At 35.5% G+C, this 23947-nt stretch overlaps 2 protein-coding genes across 7 annotated transcripts in view; one reads left to right on the top strand and one right to left on the bottom strand.

Moving 5' to 3' along the window:
- Positions 1–23947, bottom strand: part of LOC134790671 (uncharacterized) — a 333743-nt gene that overhangs the window by 177836 nt on the left and 131960 nt on the right. The window lies entirely within an intron of this gene.
- The window catches only part of LOC134790644 (neural-cadherin-like), a 304222-nt gene that overhangs the window by 202619 nt on the left and 77656 nt on the right, over positions 1–23947 (top strand). For 4 of the 6 annotated variants that reach the window (XM_063761506.1, XM_063761505.1, XM_063761508.1 and 1 more), the window contains exons 1-2: positions 10562–10666; positions 20613–20756. In XM_063761506.1, coding sequence (XP_063617576.1) covers positions 10615–10666; positions 20613–20756 — 196 coding nt within the window. In that variant the 5' untranslated portion in view covers positions 10562–10614. Of the gene's footprint in view, positions 1–10561; positions 10667–20612; positions 20757–23947 lie in introns of those variants that run through there. The other 2 variants (XM_063761503.1, XM_063761504.1) reach the window with 1 other exon arrangement.

Raw genomic sequence — 23947 nt, 5'->3', positions numbered from 1 at the left:
TGTAGCCGTGGTGAAATTGGGGCCTGGTAGATGTATGACGGGAATTAGGTACAGATTTGAGCGCCAGACGTATCTACCAGACAGAGCTACGACACTTATTTACGTATATGTATACTTAATAAAAGCAATCCTCCTACTACACATATTTGTTATAAAAGCAAAGCGTCTACTCTAAATGATAAGGGCCTTGGCGGTAATTACAACGTAATTAGTGTAATAAGTATTTAAACTGATCTTTGCTTTCATTCAGTGCTGGAAGATTAAAGGGCCTGAAGTGAAAGGTTAATGAAAAATTAAATTTAATGCCAGAGGATCGTATTAGCGGCTGTTTGCCTTGCTGGGGCTCCCGCGCTCCCGCGCTCGATGCCTTCAAGAGCTTCTACTTAATCAATTACTATGCATAGGGTGTTGTCATAATTATCTCGCAGGTTTACGAGTAAATGTATGGAGAAGGAAGTAAATAACCTTTACAGTACATATGGTCCTATTTTCCCGCACTAGTGCGTGAAATAGCACTTTTCGTGCGTATGTCAAAATTTTAAAGGGCCATACGTACTGTAAAACGTTGTACGATACCCGTGCGAATAGGTAATTCGCAACTCGTGTCGATTTAAAACACTTCCTTCGGTCGTGTTTTAATTTATCGCCACTTGTTTTGAATTTCCTCTGTTCCGCACTTGTATTGTAAATAACTATTTAAAGTGATCTAAGATAGGTTAGTAAAACTTCTACATACATAGTGTTTAACCAATATTTTTAAATTAGTTATCACTTATTGATATGCTTAACTATTACTGTATATTTTTTAAATTTATAGTCTGTTTACACCGTGAACTGTACAATCAAATTCACATTTGTATTCTGGAAGCCCTGTGAGTGGCACAACTATTACGCATGTCTATCAAACAGAGGAATTCTAAGGCAACTGATTATGAAGTCAAAACTCTGTATGAGACATGAGGTCTCTAACTTAATATGTCTAGAGACGTTGTTCAGTATCCGTACCATGAGTCACTGACAGTGCTGTGTCAATACTGACATAATACGCTAACGTCTACGTAATTTACTTTCTATACATCTCGCTCGCACTAATATGCGAGTACGAGCGAGATCCATAGAAAGTAAGTTACGTTCTCGATAGCGTTTATGTCAGTGCTAAACTGGCAGTGTGTGTAGTGTGGATATACTGGTCAAACAATATATACCATACAAATGAAAAAAAGGTTAAGTTTAGTAAGGTTTCGATTGTAATAAGTGTATAACAACTAATAAATGTATAGAACATTTTGCTATTCTACTTAAAATAAAAAACTGAAAGATATACAGGGTGTCCCTAGCCATTGGACAAAGCCGAAATGTACATATGCTGCATATGCATTAGGGTATTTAGAACCAGTATACAAAGTATCATATCAATCGGTGTAGCGGTTACGAAGAAATTAACAAATTACGATTTTTTTACTTTGGAGCAACCTGTATGTGTTAGTAGCTCCTGAGGTAATAAATAGTATGAAACCTTCTTCGACTGTTTTGATTATCTTTTTTATTTATGACATTAATAAGATTCTGACTTTTAACAAATGTCATCATTGCCGCACATTTTAAAACAAATTGTCAAAAGCACTGCCAATGATTAATACAGTATGTTTCTTTTTGTTGTCGATTATCGGAAATAACTTGTTTGATAATTTTTTTTTTATCTTTTGTTCTAATTAAAAAAATATTACCGTTAGAGCATTTCTGAGAAGTAACCCTACGTGGGATTTCAGGGTTTGTCCAATGGCTAAGGTCACCTTGTATATATTAAATCTATCCTAATCTCTTTCATCTAGACAAATCTTAAGTAGTTAGTTCTTCATAAATAAAGCTTCTCAATCATATACTGAGTGGTTTGTTTTATAAGATCTTGTTTCATGGCACTTAATTTTATTTTATTGCAATAATAGCCACTTTTCTCATATATGTACTTACTACCTATTCATACTCCGCGATCAAACATACAAAAAATGTTTTTGTTGATGCAATGTAAACGTATTAAACAAATCAAATGTTAACAATTCCTCCAACAGAAGTTGGTAGTCGATCGAGTCCCCAATCAATTGTACCTAAAGAGTTTGCCGGGGTAAACTAGCTTCTTCTCCCAGCAAAACTCGTCGCTATCTTGTTAAAATAATTTTGTTCGCCAGGAGATGTAGTCAGATATTGTTTTCGAATAGGGTATTGAATGTTGTTTGAAGCTCAAACTTACATAAAAATAATATTGAAAGCGGGATATTCACAGTTCCTGGTATTTCGGCACAGTTACACGTGCGGTCTCCACGGAGTAACTGACGTGCAGCGAGTTTAGTTGTGGTCTAACCACACACCATAGATACATACATATATATTATATTGTATATTTATTCGTGTATTAGGTTTTGTTTGAATACTAATATAAGTAATATGTGTGTTTGTGTTGAATGGTCTCCACATTTAGCTCCGTGCACTACCTGTTGACTTGTTGTTGTTGTTGTCTTTTGTGGTTGTCTGAAAGAGATCGCTTTTTACCAATAAGACCGCCTGATGTTACCTGGTCCTATTTTTCCGTAAAATTTCTTTAAAGTTTTACATGTTTGTAAAATGTATAATTATTGGTGCAATAAAGAATATTTACTTAAGTACTTACTTACATAGCGATCTATCCTCGGATTAAGATTCGCTTGTTACGTGTCACTGGCAAACTATAATAAATATATTCAAATCTGTTTATGTCATCTATCAGGTTCATAAAGCCCTTAATTTTCCGAATTAATTACTCTTTTATCTACTTTAATAATCACGTCACCAATTAATGTTTATTTTAAAACCATAGATTAGAGTTTAAATATTAAAAGCCTTGTTTATTAAATACTTTAAACTAATAAATAAGAGTCTGATTACAAAGCTGAAATAGGGTTTACATTTAAAATATGTACACTATATGCGCTGAAATGTCATTAACAATATTAACACAAGAAAAGTAGTTGCGGTGATTGCTATGAGTAAAAACAGTTAATAACAGACCAAAAAAACCTATTAATTAAAAGTTGTACACAATGAGTTTTTGCCCGCTACAATTTATCTTGACTACAGCATTTGAAGGATTCGTGCTTATTTGTTTCAGACCACAAGAAATTTGTTTTCATTAAACTTTATTTTTAATTTAAGTAATTTTTATATACTTAGTGGAAGCCGGTTCTTGTATTAAATATAAGAAATACTAACCCGCCTGGCCGCCGCACAAAAGAGTCCTTTCCGAGTAGGACAACATTAGAAGATGTTATTTGTACAACATGGCTTAAGGAGAGTCTCAGCTTGCACACACACAATTGTTACCATCAATGAATCAAAGTAGAAAGCGTGTAAGATAAGAAAACAACTCGATTTAATAAAACGATCTATATTTGGTAGCTATAGGTAATGCTATTTTCATATATACAACATCAAAGTAACCTGCATAATAATAGTTTACTACTATCCCACTAGTAGTAGTATCCCAATAGTATACTATCTAGTAGGACTATCGATGTTCGTAAGGACATTCATATGTCATAGTTCTCAATTATTTGTTTGAGTTAAATAAATATAATGTCTGTGTTACAACAACGCTATAATTATGCTGCATTTAGTTTCCTTAAATGTACCTACTTAGCCATACGCCGTAGTTGACGGAATTCAAAAAAAAAACATTGTATAGGCATACGAACTTCGTTACTTACACCTAAGCATGGTTATTGTTTTTTTCTTTCTACAAGATAGTTTACAGCTGCTAATGCACTGCTGCGGAAGAAAAATATTTCTGTATTCTTCATTGTCTCGAATATACTTGCTGTAAAGCTGGTAGGTAGTTGACACTTAAAACTTGCGATAACAAGCTGAAGGGAACATTTACTGGTTTACTAACGAATGGGCCAAAAACGTTTCCCAAAGTATCACATCCCAAACTATGTTTCCCAAATTATCATTTCCCAAAAAAATGTTTGGCAAAACAACTTATCGCAATTTTTCAGTTAGCAATAGTCTTTTTTGGCAAGTTATTGTTTAGCAAATAATTACTTGGACAAGTTTCATTTTACCAAGTATTATTTAGTCAAATGTATCATTATATCATTTAACTTACTTGCATAAAGGGAGCTGGGACTTTATTATAAAAAAGTCGGTACCGGCGCTTCGCCGGCCGCTGCCGCGGCACGCTCGCTTCGCTCGCTCGGCTCGCGCACTGTAAGGTCGCAGTTCTACCTAACACTCCTCCTCGCTTCGCTCGTCGTCGTACCTACACCGACCTGCCTTTAAAGAGTGTTATGTCAAACGCTCTATCTCCGCCATTTTCAATTTTAGAAAAGAGTTTTCCAAGTAAAAGTATCCTATTTTGACGTGTTCTATACGTTACAATCATTTAAAATATATGTCATAATGACACCACTCTCGATGAAAATTTTCCAAGTCCCAGCTTCCTTTAAAACATCAATCTTTGGAGGCGTCTAACTCGGCCATTTTTTATTTTTGAGAAAATATTTTTCAGTAAATGATGCTTATTTTGACGTGATACACATTACAATCATTTAAAAATAGTGTCAGACACCACTTTGTCAAAAAAAAATCTAAGTCCCTGCCACCCCTTTGCTCCAGTCCAACCAAAACGTTGGCTAAATAAGTTTTTGACCTAATAACATTTGACAAAGTAAAATCTTGCCAAATGATAATTTGAACAAATAAATTATATGCGAAGTTTAACTTTGCTAAAGGTTCCTTTGGGAAATTAAACTATTGCGATAAGTTTCTTGGGAAGTGAAATTTGGCGAAAGGTATTTGGCCCAAACGAAAGTACTATATAAACAATGCGTCTAAAAGTAATTGAAATCCTACAGTTATATTCATTAATATAAAACATGTATTAGTTTTAATGTATACTTAATTTTAATGATAGTTTATAAGTTTTGTTAACTAAATTAATTGATGAAATATAAAATAAAATTATTTACAATTAGTATTTTATAACTCTAATGTCAACTTGGTCTTGGTTTATATTAATGTATATAACTGTAGGATATCTGTTACTTTTAGACGCATTGTTTATTTATTTTTCTTGACGTACCTATTTTTTTGTTATTCATGAATATAAAGCCAAGTTCAAGATGTATTATTACATTTATTACTGTAGTACCTGTACTTTTAATAACAGCTACCTAAACCTTCTAAATATACTTTATGAATCCATTATTATAAACAAGATAAACAGCTAAAGTAGCTTTAAGTACAATTTCCTCGTGAAAAATGTGTACCGGTACGTAGGTTTATCCAAAGCAGAATAAGAAACACAAATATTTCATTTCGGACTAAGCGATTTTCTTGTGTTCGTAATCATCTCGGAGCTTGCTGTTTATATTCTCTGCGTTATGAAAATTTGTTGACTTTTGTTAATTAATCGTTTTGTATGCAGACAAGCGTAGGGATAGTGCCGGCGCAGCTTTTTATTTTAAAATGAAAATTAATCGAAACTGAAAAATGTGCCTGATTCTGGCATCAAAAAATTCTGTAAGTTTTTTACGTCAACGTTGAGCTTGCTGGTTTTAGTGGTAGTAGTAGTACCTAGTAAACTCTTTGTTGTACAATAAGACATATTAAAAATAACATACAATTAGTAAGAAGTACAAAGGCGGGCTTATGCCTTTGAGGGATCTTTTCCAGTTAACCTTTGAGTAGATGAGAGGAGATAGTAAAAAAATGGTGACAAATGCAGCAAAATGTACAACAAGGTAGCAGAAAGACAAATCGCTCGTATTTTAAAAATAGCATTCCATCGTTGTCCACAGATTATCGAGTGACAAAATCTAGGGCTGGAAATTCAAAAATCGGTCTCTTAGACAACCGGGCGTTATTATATCTTTGCTGAAGAGAGCCGTCGCTTGGCGGTAATGGAACGTCGCAATAGACGGAACTCATTCATTGACTAATAGCAATCTTATCAGATCCCCGCCTCTATACATTACGAGTACCTAAGCGGTCCGATCGGCGCGAACTTAATCGACGAGCCTCTCTACGGAAAGGTGCAAATTAATTACACTGATAGCTCTAAATCACTTCCACCGGTGCCCTGTTTAAATTCATCATTCCTTTGAATCCATAATTTGTGACGTCAATATTTTAATGATTTATTATGATTGATGCATTAATTTAAATCATTTTTGTAAGATTACCTACGTATGGTGTTCACGATTGACTTAAATTATTTATCATTGGTATAATTCCGAATACGTAAACAAATGGAACAATCAAGAAAATATTTTTTATAAATACGAATATTCGCGTTTTCTTATGCCAATATTTAAGTACATGCATTTAATATACGTCATCATCGTCATATCAGCCGGACGACTGTTGGACATAGTAGTGTAGTAAATGAAGCAAGTTGTTGTATGGAGACCCATGCATTAATTTCTTAGTCGATGAAATTTAGCTTGGTTATTGTATAGTATGAGCCGAGACTAACATTATAAATATCCAAAAAAAAAAACACTCCTAAGTTAGGTGAAAACACAAATCTGATTATATATTGAACCGAGTAATTCCTCAGTTCAAAATTATTTTACAAAATAAGTTATTTGTATCAGTATGTGATACTAGAAAAAAATCTAAAAGTTTTGTCAAACATGAGAATATTTTTTTATGATACTTCCTTCTTTTGACGCTCATTTTCATCGGAAAATTGCTCTGTCATTTTTTTCTTCTTATATGATCTTAGAATATAATTTGGCGCAGTGGGTAAAAAAATCCAAAAAAAATGCGTATCGAAATGTATGTATTATAGAACTATTAAAAACTGAGAGTGGAAAAGGTTGGACTACCAAGGATCTCCACAACGCCCGGTCACGCGAGCCCTACGATCTTAACCAGAATCTCGGAATGTTGTTGTGGGTCTTTTCCTGCTGCGTATTCCATCAAACTGTTATTTTAATAAGTGAATTTAAATTGTAATCTTGATTACATTTTATTTACATTAAATTGTAGTCGCATGTAGTTCATATCTTAATGTAGATTACGGAATGGAAATCTGTGTTCCGTTTACATAAATAAATTAATAATTACCTATAACGAACACGTATACCTATTTGTTGTATAATATTAGTACTTTGACACGCGGCGTGTTACACTACACAGAGTCACCAATCTACATAGAGCATCATTGAAGACAAATTAAAAGTAAGAAATAGGAAATTTGTTCCATTAAAACCATCACACCGTATGCCACGCGCCGTTAAAACACGGTACGAATTGTAAAACGATAAGATATCGTTTTTTTTCGGTAATGAATAGTCTGTAGGAAAGTGATATTATTATCGACCCATATTTATCTCCGACCTGTGATGGAGGACGAAAGATGGCGAACGCGTTATAACCACGAGCTATATCAAATGTACAATGAGCCTAACGTCATTAAGACCATAAAAATCGGACGCCTGCGATGGGCAGGGCACGTGATACGCATAGACGAGGCCAGAGTACCCAAACGCCTTCTAGAAGGCCGACCGGAGGGCCGCAGAGGTAAAGGCAAGCCCAAGCTCAGATGGTTAGACGGCGTATACCAGGACATCAGGACCTTAGGAGTAAAAAGTTGCAGAAGGAAGGCGACAAATAGATCGGACTGGAGCAATGACCTTTTATTTATGTAGACGTGTGACGTTCATAGTTGACAAAACTAAAATTTGATCCAAGGATTTTGACAACTTGACAGGTTGGCGTCACCTATACGACTAACTAAATATAGGTTCCGGAACCTATATTTAATGGCTCACGATCGTGCGCCTGGTACCATATCTACCTCAATTTACTTACATCTATGGACTGGAGAAACTTGCTTGACCAGGCTAAGGCCCACGCCCCACCCGCGGCTGTAATGCCTCAGATCATGATGATGATTACGACCATCCGACGTTTTTACATACCAAAATCTGTAATACATAACAGAATAAGTATCTAATTACGAGACGTAAGTCTACGTAGGTACTTAAGTACGCAAGTCTGACGAGGTGTAAGGAACACCTGGTTGCTGTTCAGTGTTAAATATGTAATAAACTGCTGAATTATCTGTATAATAACCAGTTTTACTTTAGCTGCTTCGAATTAGTTATGACTATGACTTGTTTACTTAGGCAAATTGTTTCATATTGATCAAATATACAGTAGCATCAGCAATCAGTACCCTACCTGTAGGTATACTACCTGTACTTCCAACTCATCCGCTTCAATATGAATGAATGAAGTCTCTTGTTCCTCGTGTTCTTCATTACTGACGGTCGTGCCTGTCTTGAAATGCCTTCCCCGAGGCCTCGACGAGCTGCTTCCATTTCACCCTGTCTTCGGTTTGTCTAAGGGCATTAGGGCAGTAGTGGCAGTAAGTCCTGTAATGTTCCCTACTTGATCGGACCAACGGGTGGGTGACCATCCTCTCGGCCTCTTGCCATCTACTTTTCCAACAACAAATGAATGAAGTACACTTCATTAATATATAAGTAGGTACCGTAAAATGGGTTGAGTAGGGATTACGAGGGCAGTTGGGTTATGAATGGGGTGAGGAGGGATGACAGAGGGGTGAGTTGGTTTTTACATCAAGCTATTATAATGTTCATAATCCCAAAGTGTCGATCCAACAATTTTCAAAACTCACCTTAGTAGGAAATCCCTCCTCACCCCTACTAAGGGGTGAGCTGGGATTACCTACTATTTCGTATTTATGTTTAAAGTTATGAAATGGAACTAGACAAAATCATAAAAAAAACTAAAATTCAAACGGAATATTTATTATGTATAAAAATCAGTTTGCCACAAGTAAAAATAAAGTTTTATCGAGGTTTCAATGTCAGTTTTGTCCCTACTCACCCCATTTTACGGTACTGAACTGTGTTAAAGCTCAAGTTTTGTCGTTTGTTAAAAAACCACTGAATACAAATACAAATACAAATACAAATGCGTTTATTTCATTACTTTTTACATAAGTTCTTAGGTATAGTATAACAAAAATAAAATAACTAGTAGACATCCTTGTTCTTTAAAAAAAAGCTAATTTATTTTAAGACCCAATGCTGCTTAATATTCTCATTAAATAATACATAATATTTCAACGTCTCATTTTATTTGTGGTTTGTAAAAATACCTTGATGCATAATATTTCGTTCCAACATTTTCAAACAATTTATCTACCTACCTAATAGGATTACTTGTATTGTACCAGTCCATGTAGGTATGGTAGTCTTTTTGACACAGCTGCAAATAAACATTTTCTCAAAAATGGACGGCAAAGTCGACTTTGCCGTTTAAAAAATAGGTTGCGAAGCGCGTAGTTTATGGTCAGTCAAAAATTAAAGAGTTAAAAACATTGCAGTCTCGATTTTGGGACTGCAATGTTGCATACAAATTCCATTATTTGTCGAGTTCCAAACTTTTTAAAAGTTGAAATGGCCATATCAAATGAAGGCACAGGCCCATTAAACAGCCAAACAGATGATTAGTACCGCGACTATTTAGCTGTCTCAAATAGGTTGGCGTATTTTCGGCAGAAAAATACACTTCTATTTTTTTATTAAAAAAATAAAAAGGCGGCAAAGCTAATTTTTTCAATTGTTTTTACTTTTTTCTGTGAAAATATATACGTAAGAAAGTTGCTTTTGTAAAATATTTCTATGATATTTATATTTGTTGCACCATTTTTGAGAAAAGCACTATATATGACTCGGCTGGAAGGCTACTTGCTGGCTTCGGATTCAATTAAACGGACTCCCAAGGTCGTCCGTTTAAAACGAATCCTCAGCCTGCAAGTAGCTACTTCCGAGCCTCGACAATAATGTACTATTAATGCCTAACAGGTAATATTTTTATACCTACCTTGCTAGGGGTTGAGCCATAAATTCAACAGTTTTACTTATATTTTCCATAATTAGTGCATACATCTGTAGTGTAAGAAGTAAAAACAAATAATTCAGTTAATTGATGGTTGAGAAACGAAGGTAAATAAAATAGAATTGTCTAGTACCATTAAAATATCATTTTATTGTTTTTTAGCAATCTGTTCTGTCTAGAGATGCTAGTTCTTTATTCTTCATGGATTTATGTACGTTTCGACACATCAACTGGTGGAGTAGAGCATGACACAAACAGGTTACATGATCAGATAAATTTCCGATTCCGATCATACTTTATTTTGTTTCCAAACCGTGTTTATTTTGACAGCTCGTATGTTATTGGTACCTTTGTGTCTCATAACTGTACTATATATTCCTGGTTGTAGGAGATATTTTGCTCCTGAAAGCGTTTTCCGAGCTTGAAACAGTGGCGGCTAGGCGGGGATGTAGGGGTGGGCTGCACACCCGCCAGTTCGCTTTTGCCCGCTCCAGAACTGGCCGCATCGCGCGCGTCTCTCGCTATCCCTATACCTTAGCTATAGTCTTATTCCCCGAAAACAGAAATGAACGTCATGTGAGAGAAAAATATATTTAAATTATTCACAAGTGTTGTGATTTGTGTAAGTGTGGATAAATTATAATTAGTAACCCTCAGTGTGCCATGTGGTGAAAAACATTTCGGTGCCGCCAGCACGCGGATATGGTGGACCCTTTAAAAATATTTTGGGTCTTAACGAATAGTACTTATCTAGGTAGGTAATAATATTATTTTTAAACCAGAATCAAGTATTTATAATTACCACTACTAAACGTTATAAAACAAAGTCCCCCGCCGCGTTTGTCTGTGTGTATGTATGTTCGCGATAAACTCAAATACTGAACGGATTTTCATGAAGTTTTCACCTATCAATAGAGTGATTCTTGAGGAAGGTTTAAGTGTATAATTTGTTAACCCGTGCGAAGCTGGGGCGGGTCGCTAGTAACATATAAAACTAAGTAAGATTTATATGTCATACTCAATATACTCATTATAATACAATATATCGATATTGAATTATCAATTTTATTCGCTATTAGGATAGTCCGACAAAAAACCACCAACACGTATTTCGTGTAAGTGTATAATGGCTATGACACCCTCTGCTTACTATCCAAACTTCGAATAAGGAACAAAGTTTCTGACACCAACTAGCGATATATTTCTCGCTGAGCATGCTCCTAGCTGGGAATGTTTGTCTTTACACATAGATATTTATACAGTTACGATCTAATTACATGGGCAGATATTTTTCCTCAATTTTAGTAGCGAGCGAATATATAAAATATATCCGTTTTATATGAGTTCACATAGACACAAGGTGGGTCATTAATGGCTCTTTTATGACCCATTTGGCTGCTGGTTGACTTAACATTGTTCCTTCGTACGCCAAAAACGCAAAAGCAAGGAATCCAAAATAGTCCGGGAACATTTATGACGACTTACGCATACAAAGTTTTGCAGATAATAAACACTTAGAGTTTGTGCGGAAAGATAAGAGTCGTGGAATGTATGGGGACTATGGGGCCTAATACATTCCACGACTCTTCTCTTTCCGAACAGACTCTAAAATAAACGCAAACGAAGTTAGTAGAAGCTGATAAAATCATCACATCTAAATCGTTTGGTCAAAATAGATTAAATTTTATTGATACAATAAGGAATAGTCATGGTTTCGTTTTATATACATATATGTATTTGGAAAGCTGCTACCCAAGTTCATTGTAGTTTAATACAATATCGAGCATCCAACGTCCAACAATGCTGAACAATATTCCTCTTGTAGTTATACCTACCTACTCGTCCGTAATCTTCTCAATAGAACCATTAATATCATATTTCATAGGGATAAGTAGGTATACATAATGTAGAATATGTATATTCAATATTTTGCACAGGTCCTAGAGCTAACAATGTTAATGTCGTTATTGTTTAACGACACCGTGTGAGCTTCGCAGAAGGTATTCAGTCATTAAATCCATTGTCGGCATTATACCTCGCCACCATACTCGGAACCTCATTACGTGGAGATTTATTAACGCCCAGCTCAAGCGGTCTTTCGTTTTAAGGCACTGTCTAATAAGGAAAAAACACTCCAGATTTATTGCGGATATTATCGGTATTTACGCCACACTCCACGGAAACTCACATAGCTTATTATGAAATACACTCCAAATATTACAAAAATAAAGTCATAAAGTAGACAGCATCTCCGTACGGAAGGGGCTTAAAATCTGTAATAAACAAGTAACTGTGCTTCGAACAAAGCTATTGGGGGCACATTACAGACAGGAAATTAACTCTTTAAACGAGAAGAGTAACTGTCTCCAGTTTACTTAATTTTTACATAAAATAACTTCGGAAATGTAATAAAAAGTATTCAGAGTTTCCTTTGTTTATTACGTTCGAGCGAAAACTTGGTAAATTATCTCGGTGGTTAGCTACGTGTAGAAGTTTAAATTATTAGGAATTTCATTTAGCAGAGTTTGCGAATGACGCTACTTTGAACTTAACGCTTCAACATGTCTGTAGAAATATAATACATTATACGTAAGGTACAGTCACCTGCAATAATATGGAACACAACAAAGGCCGCAAAAATATCTGACACGATCTTATTTGTAGCGCAATAAGAGCGTGTCACTTCTTATTGCGGCCTTCATTGTGTAACATATTATTGCAGGTGACTGTACCAGTTGTATAAAGGTTAGTTTTTACAGTCACCTGCAATAATATTTTATACGAAAAAGGCCACAAAAATATCTGACACAATCTTATTTGTTGCACAATAAGAGTGGATCACATAATTTTGCGGCCTTTGTTGTGTAACATATTCCTGCAGGTGACTGTACCATAGAAAATTAATAAATACCTACATATAATTTTTTTTAGTTTTTATTTTAATTAATATTTTTTTATTATACGTTCTTTATTTAACATAACTTATTACAAGGTAATTACTTTATCTAGTGTACATTTTCACATGCGTACAGTCACGGCTTAATCTAGTGTACAGCCAGTATTAACAATAAATTATAGAGTTTAGTGAGCAATTAAATAATTTATTAATTTTTGGTTATAGTTATTAATACCTTTATAATGCTCCTAAATGCCTACTGTCTGTTTTTTTGATAAACTTGGTAAAAGAAAACATAAGTTTAAGTACATGTTTGTTAATTAATCCTGTTCATAGCACAGAAAATTAATTTTATTTCCTTTGCTACGATGACCCAAAAGTTTGTGAGGTTAGTTACTGCTATGAAAAGAGACACGGGTAAAAGGTCTGTTCGGACATCTGCCTCGTTGATCTAAATTCAGCGCTTATCTTTCATTTATAATTCGTTACTAATTTCTCAATAACGCCATGTGTGTGTAATTAGAGAATATATTGAATTGTTCACATGAAAACTTCAGAGGCAGGATTGTAATAAAATGAAGCAACGGCGTGCAGCGAATGCACCTGCAACGCGAGGCGCCGGCGGGCCGAGATAAGACAGTAACTCAATCTGAGGCAGCCAACAAATGTTCGCAAATGTAATCGACGCAGCCTCCTGTCCCACAATCAGCCAATCCACGTCCCACCGAATCCACTTAAACTAATGCGTCCTATTGAAGCGACCGCACTACAAATGCCACTAACGAGTAGGTGTTGTTTGCAAAGTGCGTGAGAGTTGGTTTAGCCATCGTATCTGTTTCACAATCAGCCGAAGATTCGGACGTTTTTCGGAAATATATTTACCGCCTTGTATCTTAACATTTCTATGTTCGCTCAGTATCTTGTATCTTGTATTTCTTTCTTAAAGGTTTAATCCCGAGCCCTCGGCGTTTCAATAATAAAACGGTTTTTTTTGGGAAAAATGTTGCGGTTTTTTTGTGTTCTGCGATGTTTAACTAAAGTGTGTTTGTCCATTTTCCGCGGGATATATAGCTGGAAATTGCTTTTGAACATGATGCCCGCTCTTCGGGCTGTGATGCATAACTAAATGTTGGGCTGCCGCGGTAATCCCATAAAGCCGCAGGTAAAGAGACCAACGCGACGGTATGCGCCTGTGTATTGAAATTCGTTGCAACTAATTTTTACATGACCTATTCATTTCATTCATTCAGGGACACAAGCAAAAACGAAATAACTATATATGATCTGAACACGATGGAAATTTATAAGCATGGATTCTATAATGTAACAAAGGTGTGCGTGTTTTACTTTATATACTAGCATCGTTGTGTAATAAGAATGGGTATATTAATTCGTGCGTTAGATAAAGCCCGACAAGATTATGACTGGCTCAAAGATTACAATAATCTGGCTGTACGAATTTGCTCTTACATATGTCAGCCACGCAATCCCCGCATTTTGCTGAGTGCTGATCTTATTACGATGTCTGGGTTACGTACACTAGCATTTTTTATAACGGTTATACACAGATTTAAGTTCTAAAGTGTTTTACACCCAATATTTGCTGATAGTTAGGTACAAATACATGGTAACGTGGGATAAGGGCAGGGAGAAGAAGAAGAAAAGAAGAAGATTTAGGTATAAATACATATATTACCCAAAACTACGCTAGGATCTGTATAGTACAAGTTACAATTAGACATATGGCTCCAAATATCCTTAACTTTCGGGAAATTATGAGATTTTTTTGGTTTTATACGTAAAGCGTGATTTTTTCCGACATCCGATAAAAGGATTTGAGGACTTAAATTAATTCAAAAGTTTGTACCATTTTGTCGTGGTAGTTTATCTTTATGACCAATTTTAATATTTATGTAATCTATGGAGTATACGTTTACTGGTTTTCTATACCGGGTGTGGCCTGTAACACTAGCAAAGAATTAAAACATATATTGTACTCCTCAAACGGTGACACTTTTGTTCAACAACTTTGAAAAATTATGAAGTATTTAGACTCCCTATTTTTCATACAAAATAAATATTATCTTCAATGGACGCCATCGCCACGCCATATTAGGGTCAAACAGATCACTGTGTTATGTCTTTCCTGTAGACATACACAAGAGTTAAGGGCTATAAAGGTTAATTTTCTTATTTAACCCTTATCCACGTGAAAAGGTCCTCCTTTTATTTAGAGAACTATGATAAAATCATTGCTTACATGCCCACAAGCTGTTAACTATTGCCCACAGGAGAGAAAAATGTGCTGTTCGCGATAACACCCTAGTTTTCTCTCCTGTGGGCAATAGTTAACAGCTTGTGGGCATGTAAGTAATGATTTTATCATAGTTCTTTAAATAAAAGGAGGACCTTTTCACGTGGATAAGGGTTAAATAAGAAAATTAACCTTTATAGCCCTTAACTCTTGTGTATGTCTACAGGAAAGACATAACACAGTGATCTGTTTGACCCATTAGTGTGATTGACGTTGCTTGTCACTCCTTAAACATAACAAAATTCGCAATACATTGCGTCTTAGAATAAACTTTAAAGTGTAATAAAAATCAAACCACAAGTTATTTTTAAAAGTCGCTGAACAAATGTTGGTCAGTATGAGGAGTACAGCCTACAGTTTAATTTTTTGCTCATGTTACAGGCCACACCCGGTATATTGAATGAATGAATAATATTTATTTCAGGACAAGAATATTATGTTAGTAATATGGGTGTGTACATAATATTACTTTTTAAATTACTTTCTGCAATATTCAAATGTTATTATGTTAAAGTAGGTATATGATAAAGGGGATAGGCATTGTCAGTAATATCATGCGAGGGTTCTAATAATTGGTATTTAGCAAGCCATCATTACGAAAGCGTGTCAAGAGCCCGTCTGCGGAACGAGACCGCATGCCGCTTTTTTGTCCGGTCTGCTTGGAGTGTGCAGTGCTCTCGTCGAACTACCTTGCTGTTGTTTATTTTACTTTTTGACTAAAGCTATTTACCGCCACGGGTAACGTACACTCCGCAACAGCCTTATAGGCAAACAACCAATTTTGCGTACAATTATAAAAGTACATATTAAAACTTTTCATTTATTTTAGTTTAATGGTTTTATCATTCTGCGAAAAAGTAAAGGTGTAAAGTGTTTGAAAAACGTAAACTACCAGTGCTTAAATATGTTCCGAAATGTATTTCAAATTGAATCGAGATGAATTTTGTATTTGAGAACATTTCTGGTGTTTGTTTAGTACCTATGAGTACCTACACATCCCTGTATTTGGAACCGCCGTTATGGGCCTCTTCTCGTCGGGATTCCTTCGTCGCTAATTTTCTTAAGCATTTTTCATATCCTTTACGTCTGTCACCAATAAGTATTGTTCGTTTGCTACCTCCTTCTGAAGTATTTTTCGTGCGGAAATTGAGTTTTTCTTCATAAAAATATTCTAAAAAAGGTACTTTTATTTTTCTTTCAATGCTGTAGTAGGCATTTAAAACAGGACGAATTGTCAAACTTTCTGGCGATTGTTACGGGGACTTAAGTTCACGTTTGCTCTCTCAGATTCAGAAAAGTTTTCCTTACCCTGTTTGTTTTGGGCTCAATCACGTTGAAACGACTTAAGGCATTTGGATCAGACTTTTTGTATTGATTTCGATCCTTCTGTAACAATTCGTTTAATTTTAACCCGCCCGAAATTCTACGAAAATACCGATACGTTTCTGATTCAGAAGGACAATTGAATTATTACGAATGCTGTAGGTATTGTAAACGTAAGCTGCCCTTTCAAGTTACTATTTCTAAAGACGACCCTTGAGTAAATAGTATGTCTTGTTTCCCGATTTACCTTTGTGTCGGACAATCTTGCCACCGCCGTCACGCTCCAATAGGGACATGGTTGAAACGGTCCTGCGACACGTCGGTGATAACCGGAATCATACTCCGACCACATAACTCCTCAGGGAAATCAACATACGATTTCTAACGTTCAAATATAACTTTGTTGTTACCACAGATAATCATTTGTGTTTCATTTCGTAGTGATAGGAAGAAGTTTTATAATAAGGTTAATAACCACACACTTGCAATAAAATGATATTCTGTCGCTACTTCTGTGCAAATACAGTTTAGTAGGTTACTTTAAATGAAATATGGCGTGAGGATAATGCATACAGTATACATTTTACATATCCAAACCACTGAGCATTATGTAAATCGTACATATCTTACAAAAAACTACTCGCAAGAGTTTTCTTGGCAAATGTAAGCGCTGCATATTCAAGTAATTGAGTGTTTTGTTTTGTAAACTACATCTCAAGTTTTAACAAAAATACTTAAAAAAAAAAACTCTTTTTCCGTCTGTTTATCACGTGCGTGACTTAGAAACCTTAGGTACGTATTTGATAATGATAAAATATGTAGCTTTGGTGCATTTTGTGCGCCGCTAAATATTTTTCAATTCAATTCAAATCAATTTGTTTATTTAAAAGAGAACAATGGCCCATAATGGTTAGTAACAATTAAGATTAAAAACTCAGTTTTAGTGGAACAAAAGCAGAAAGCGACAAACAAACACAGACAGCAATGGCAATAATGATCACCTATTTAGTAGCGATTTTTGTGCCTAGTTAAATTCCAATAAATATGATTATTAGGATCTTCATGCATGTATTCTAATTTCTAACACACAAATGGAATCTAAATGGTCGCGTATTGTGCGGTGTTAGAGTAATTTCCTCATGTGACTAAAGTAAAAAAAAACTTAACTCTAACATAACACTTTTTGTCGCACTGTTGTTTCTTGTTATTAAAACGAACGTGATGTTGATAAATACCTAGCAAAAGATTTGTTACAGTACTATATCCATAATGTGATGTTGTCGCTAGGAAATAAATTGTGCTCAAAGTTTGGAACGCCGGTAGAGTTCATCCAGTCACAAACTAGCAATACACACCTCGTCAATCAATCCAATTAGGAAATTTTACACTCGGCCATTAAAACTTCGTGACCGGCGGAAGTTGGGCCGGGAGCGGCCACCACACGGGACGTGCCACGGACGCCCTGCTCGGCGTCCCATGCCCGCACATTACTTCTCGTATAAGACTGTCTCGTTGTATATGTATATTTAATAACTGTGTATATTGTAAGTACATTTGAATAGTCAGTGAATTATTTATAATATTATTATTATACTATACTGTCACATCTAGGACATCACACTACTGTGCCTTTTTTTAGATTAAGGCAAAATCGCACCACTACAATACTCGTATTTTATTGTTTCCGAGACCATTACGACACAGACCGTTTAACGCAAAAAGCAAAACGCTGAAATGTTCGGAAGCCTGGCAAAAACGCACACTTCGTACCTACTGTAATTGAAACTGGAATCGATGTGTAAATGAATGGTTCCCGACCATTCTGCCCGCAGAAAAGGTTGATAGCAATCTAACACTGTCCATAACTACTATTGTAACATTTTAATGCTATCTTTGTAGACAGCAGCTATTCGTATGTCGATTACTAAACCCGGGCCGTACATTTATGAGAAATAGAAAATGAACAAGGACTCAATATAAATAAGAACTGACATTAGGTAGTGCAACCGGCATTGAATTTCAGAAAAGCAAAAAGGAAAGCAGACAATGCAAAAACAAATGTACGTCTCGGCGTTCAATCGCTCCAGTGGCTGAAAACAGTTTCTGTTTATCTTGAAAAGTAGGTTGGCGAGATCTTTTGAATAGATCAGAGCGTCGGTGTGCTGAATCTTCTGAATTTGGCAGTGCCTTGAAAAATCAAAAAGGTGTTGCATTGGCTTGATCCAGCTTATGTGAAAGCCTCAGGTCTGGCGGCCTTCGCGCCCGTACTGCGCGACGCGAAGGCACGTCCCGACACTCCACTCGGTGCACCTCTTGATAAAGAATTTCATTATCGGCCACCACTCCGGCTATGTGAATGTGTCCCGAAGATCCGATCTTAGCACATTTGCTCACCGATAGGACGCTTTGTTTTATACGCACACAGAGAATATTAGAGTATGGTATTTCACTCACAGAGAATTGTTAATGATGACGTTAAATAGAGGGATTGTCTCTATAGACATTCCCTCTATGTTGAGTAAATTCTTTTCTAGTATGAATTGTCATGGTATGCTTTTATCGACAGGGTGTGGAATCCTAAATGAAACTGCTGGCATATCCTGAGCAAAGTTAATATTATTTTGTAAACGGCTTTCATTTTATTAATAGAATTCTATTACCTAATAATGTTGTGTTGTAGCAATAACACCCTCCCATTTAGTGTACGCTTCACCCTATGGAAATAAAAAACACACCATTCGCTTGTGTAAGAATTTAAAACTGTAACGTGCACTTTATCCGCATTGATCACAGGGACGGCTTGTGAAATGTTGGCATCATTTTTTACGGGAGTTGACGCAGTTTCGTAACAAAATAATTCAACGAAGTCCTGAGCGGGCCTCCCCTCGCGTGTTTACTTGCAAAAAGTCGCCCGCGGCGTCGTTAGACTGCTCTTTACGTCGCTGATTAGTTTTTATGGCCGTCCAATTTAGCTGAACTTTCAAATTTAATGACGGAAACTTCTTTTGAAGATACGGAAACTCTTAAGACTGATTTAAAACACGCTTCTAACACTCTACAATCATACACCTAAATCACTCTCTATAATCTTACACCTAAATAACACGAAGAACAAATGTGAGCTGCATTTTTGATTTTACGCTCTGGTCCGAATCGTTTATGAATGTTAGTGTAGATTTTGCGCCATAAAACAAGGATCTGATATTCTAATGGACTATTGAATTATTATTTCGGACCGAGGCAAATATGAATTGTTTGTACTAAAAATTTCATGCGTATACCTTTTTATTTTCCTTGAATAAAAAATGACATGCGTGAAAGTTGAATCTTTTGCATCATTCTAAGATTATTGTACCTTATTACCGCTATAAGCAAATTGTTATGAAGGACTAGTCGGATGAGGTTTAAATAGTATATTGCATGTTTTGGTATTAGGTTTGATATTGCCAGAGTCATCACTGAAACCGCAATAAGCGAAGTCTGTACTTGGGTATCGTGGAGGCAGGCGGCGGGACTTCAATCGCACCTAGGTAAAGCTACTAACAGTCGACAAACGTATTACTTAGCGTTAGAGTCCATATCGTATTCGTGATGAAATACCCTTGGAAGTGTCAGTAATGTTTGCTAATAAAGCCGCCGGACATTTCTCCCAGCGGGGTCCTAATTTATCATTGTTAGAATGTGCCTCAAACGAAAGCAATTTCCTTCTAGATTTCTTTTTTCGTGCGACTCTTCTGGTGAACTGATTAGAACTCATTTCATATCGTCCAATTAGGATTGCCCTTAGAAAAGCTCCTTACAAAAATGGAGATCGATAAAAGAAATTGCTGTTGCAAGAATGCTGTTGTCCTTACAATTTTCCTAGAATTTTTGGCGTATTCTGTTAGGCCGGATTTATTTGAGCGTTATAATGTAAGAATGGTTGTTAGTAGAAATGCTTTTACGTGAATTTTTTACGGTAAAATGATTTCCGGCAAGAATCACTTCGGTGGCGGAAAAAATATGTTTGCTCTTTTTTGAATTGAAACAAAATTTAATCGTATAAAAAGTTTGTTCACTCAGTCAACAATTACAATCAATAATTATTTTAAGTAAGTTCTTAAATTTAATTCACGGACTTCTATTTGTTTTGTTTTTCGTGTAAGTAACGGTTTATTTTATTTTCAGTGACTAAGTTCATCCGCATTGGCATCGCTGACAAGAATGACAACCCGCCGTACTTCGACAAGGAGCTGTACGAGGCGGAAGTCGACGAAAATGAAGACATCCAGCATACCGTTCTCACTGTCACCGCCAAAGATCACGACGAATGTGAGTACTTACTTTTACTCCTCCAGCTTAGCGACCTGAAGCTCGAAGTGGGTCTTGGCCTCCGATACTAGTTGTAGAGTTGGCGCCCGTCTTGTGCCCCGAATTAGCACACGAATACTATAGTTGCATTATTAGAACTCGTATATCAAACGAAATGCAATATTAACACGATCACTAGGTACTTATTTAGTAGGAAATTAATCATCTTTGTTACGAAAATTGCGATCATAATTTATTCGTTAATACCACAGCAGTGGCAAATAAACGTACGGTCGTGTCGCGAGCTAGTATGAAAATACCATAGTACTCGTAGCTACCAATTTAACAGACGAGGCCATGATAAACTAGTTTTGTGAAGTGTCTAGACACAAATTCCTAAAACTGTGCACGATTTATGTATTTAATTTTTCTTGGATTAATAAATACATTTTAGTTCATCATCATCAGCATCATCATTTCAGCTATAAGACGTCCACTGCTGAACATAGGCCTCCCACTTTGGGGGGTGAATGCCATAATCGCCACGCTTGGCAGGCGGGTTGGCGATCGCAGTCGAGTACACCGAATTTGAGGGACGCTGCTGCCCGTCCACCGGTGGTCTTGGACGTAGTTTAAGGACATACCCGGGTCCACATTTTAGTTAGCTATTAAAAATTGAGTTTTCTCTTTGTCCGGTTCTTTTAAATCTGTTTGTCGCATTAATTTTGCTAGTCTGCTTTGCAACATAAATGAAATACGTTTGAAAGCACTTAACAGATTTTCATTACCTGTTTTTGTTTGGCTTCATGTGGAAAACGAGGGACTGGGAAAAAGATTTTTGGTTCTTAAATAACTAGTAAAATTTTCATTCTAACCACTTCTCTGTTATTCGCGAGCTTAAACCATCATGTGTTTTTATAATACTAGAGGTATCCAAATTATTCAATGAAGCATTATTTATACAAAGACAAATATTCGTGTCACCTATTTCGGAAGTAGGTACCACAGTAATTTGTTAAAACCTGAATCAACAAAGCGGCGGAGTTGCTTTTTCAACACTGTTCGTCCTTTGTGCGAAGGCGAGGCAGCGAATTCAATTCCCTTCTTATAATTAAGAAATGGATTATTGACATTGTTGTCATTTTTCCTCTTTGTTGTTAGAAAATAATTATCCTTTTATGTCCTTTAAAAATCTTAATGGGATTAGTAGCTTTCACACTCTTGTCTTAAAATAAGTATTAGTAAATAATGTACGAAAATAATAATATTTGGCGTAAATTTTAAATATCTATAACAAACATCTACCCAGACCGTTATATATAATCTAGACGCACTGTGTGCGCAAATTAACGCTACAGTGGCGCCATCACTGCAATAACAGCGGAAAATACGGGGCGTATCGCCAAGTACCGTTTTCGAAAACTTCTGAAACTGTGATAAAGAGCGTAAATATATTCCTACACAGAATCGGTTGTCTTGTTCAAATATTTTTACATCCGTAAAGATTTAACGATACTTACATAAATAATATTATAATATCCATGACTCAAGAGAGCGCAAATCTTATTTTATTATATTGTAGGTAGCTGTTATAACACAATGTAAATGTGTAATGGTTAAATCATTATTTAGGTATCTGTAATAAAATAACATGTTTATTGCAAAAGCACTTAATACTACGAATAGGAACTATTATCATTACAACTCCATGCCAAACGTCCGCGAGTTTAATCCCCGTTTCAAGAGTTCCGAATGTTTTGAAGTTTAACAAGAGCTGTTTACTTTTATGGGAACTATAAAATGCTATCGTATCTTATAAGTGATCATTGATGGTTTTGGCTACTATTATTAAACTTAAGCTGTGGTTTTTATCATAAATAATTCTGCTAAAATTGAAATGTATCCTTTCTACCTGAAGAAGTGAAGATATAATATTGAAGTTCAGTAGACAGTACTACTTCCGATTGTGGTTTTATAGGTACTTATATTGACTGACTTTATTCATTTCTAACCTTGACGTTTTTAGTAATATTTGTGTCATGGCACCTATACATACATGTATTAGCCACTTTATGAACTAGCGATTATGTTAATAAAACACATTTATACTATAAGTGTTATAAAATGAATAGAAAACTAAAATTAACTACAATTAAGATAATAAAGCTAAAAAATTTAAATTATCCATCAAAATTTTGCGCCCTTGGTACCCTACCCAGCACGCGATTATGTTTATACTTTTACTAGAAAATGATTTCACCAAATTATGAACATCAATTTATTCTCCTGAAAATGTCAGAGGGTCGGTTGTTTAGTCTGATGCCTACTGTTAATTTTTAAGCCAAGTCATGGAACCTCATTATCATTCTCAGAAGTGTTTAATTTAATAACTTTATAACCACCAATAGAGCTTTATTAATTATTTATCCCGTTAAAGAACAATTTTCTTTTTATAATATTTCTCAACAAATGTATACTTTTATGGCATGTATTAAAAACAATTTAATACGAGTACAAAGGCCAGAGATAAAATACGTCCCTCAGATTAAAATATATATTTACCAAAGAAGACCATTATGAATTCAGGTCACTAAGCGGCTTTTGTATGAAATATGATAAGAATAGAATTGCGCTTCATTGTAAATATGAAATCCTCTAAGATAGCACATTTAATGTTAATCTAACTAAAGCATACTCTCTTTCCGTACCCGGATTTTCTTGTAAGTAGATGTATTTTAATATTCTTATAATTTTTTGCCGAAGAATTTGCTTATTATCGATCCTTCATCTTAAAAAATCTGCCTATATACTTCTGTTCTACTTCTGTGCCCAGCCCTCCATCTCGTGCACGGGAGGGATTGTGTGGTCGCGTGCACCTTTGAATTTCTTCGCGAATATACCTATGTCTATTTCCTCATGGTTATTTCCTTCACCAAAAAGCGAATGGTGGCCTATTGTATAGCTCTACTTGAGTTGCTGTATTCTGTGTATAATTTTCTTCTATTCGGGTGTGAAATATGAAGTACTATTTACCTCTATATTGTATTGTTACCGGAGATAAAATTACCAGAATGACTCGATTATTTTTTACAAAACTGGCGTTATATTAACGTATTGTTTATACATAAAATAAATTAAGAAAATTGGAGTAATAATATTTGGCCTCAGTTTCATTAAGCCATATTGTGAATGAGTACGGAGCGGCGTGGCGC

The sequence above is a fragment of the Cydia splendana genome, chromosome 5 (assembly GCF_910591565.1).
Source record: "Cydia splendana chromosome 5, ilCydSple1.2, whole genome shotgun sequence".
Classification (NCBI taxonomy): domain Eukaryota; kingdom Metazoa; phylum Arthropoda; class Insecta; order Lepidoptera; family Tortricidae; genus Cydia; species Cydia splendana.
Note: the sequence above shows the minus strand (reverse complement) of the source record. Positions and strands in the feature narration are given on the sequence as shown.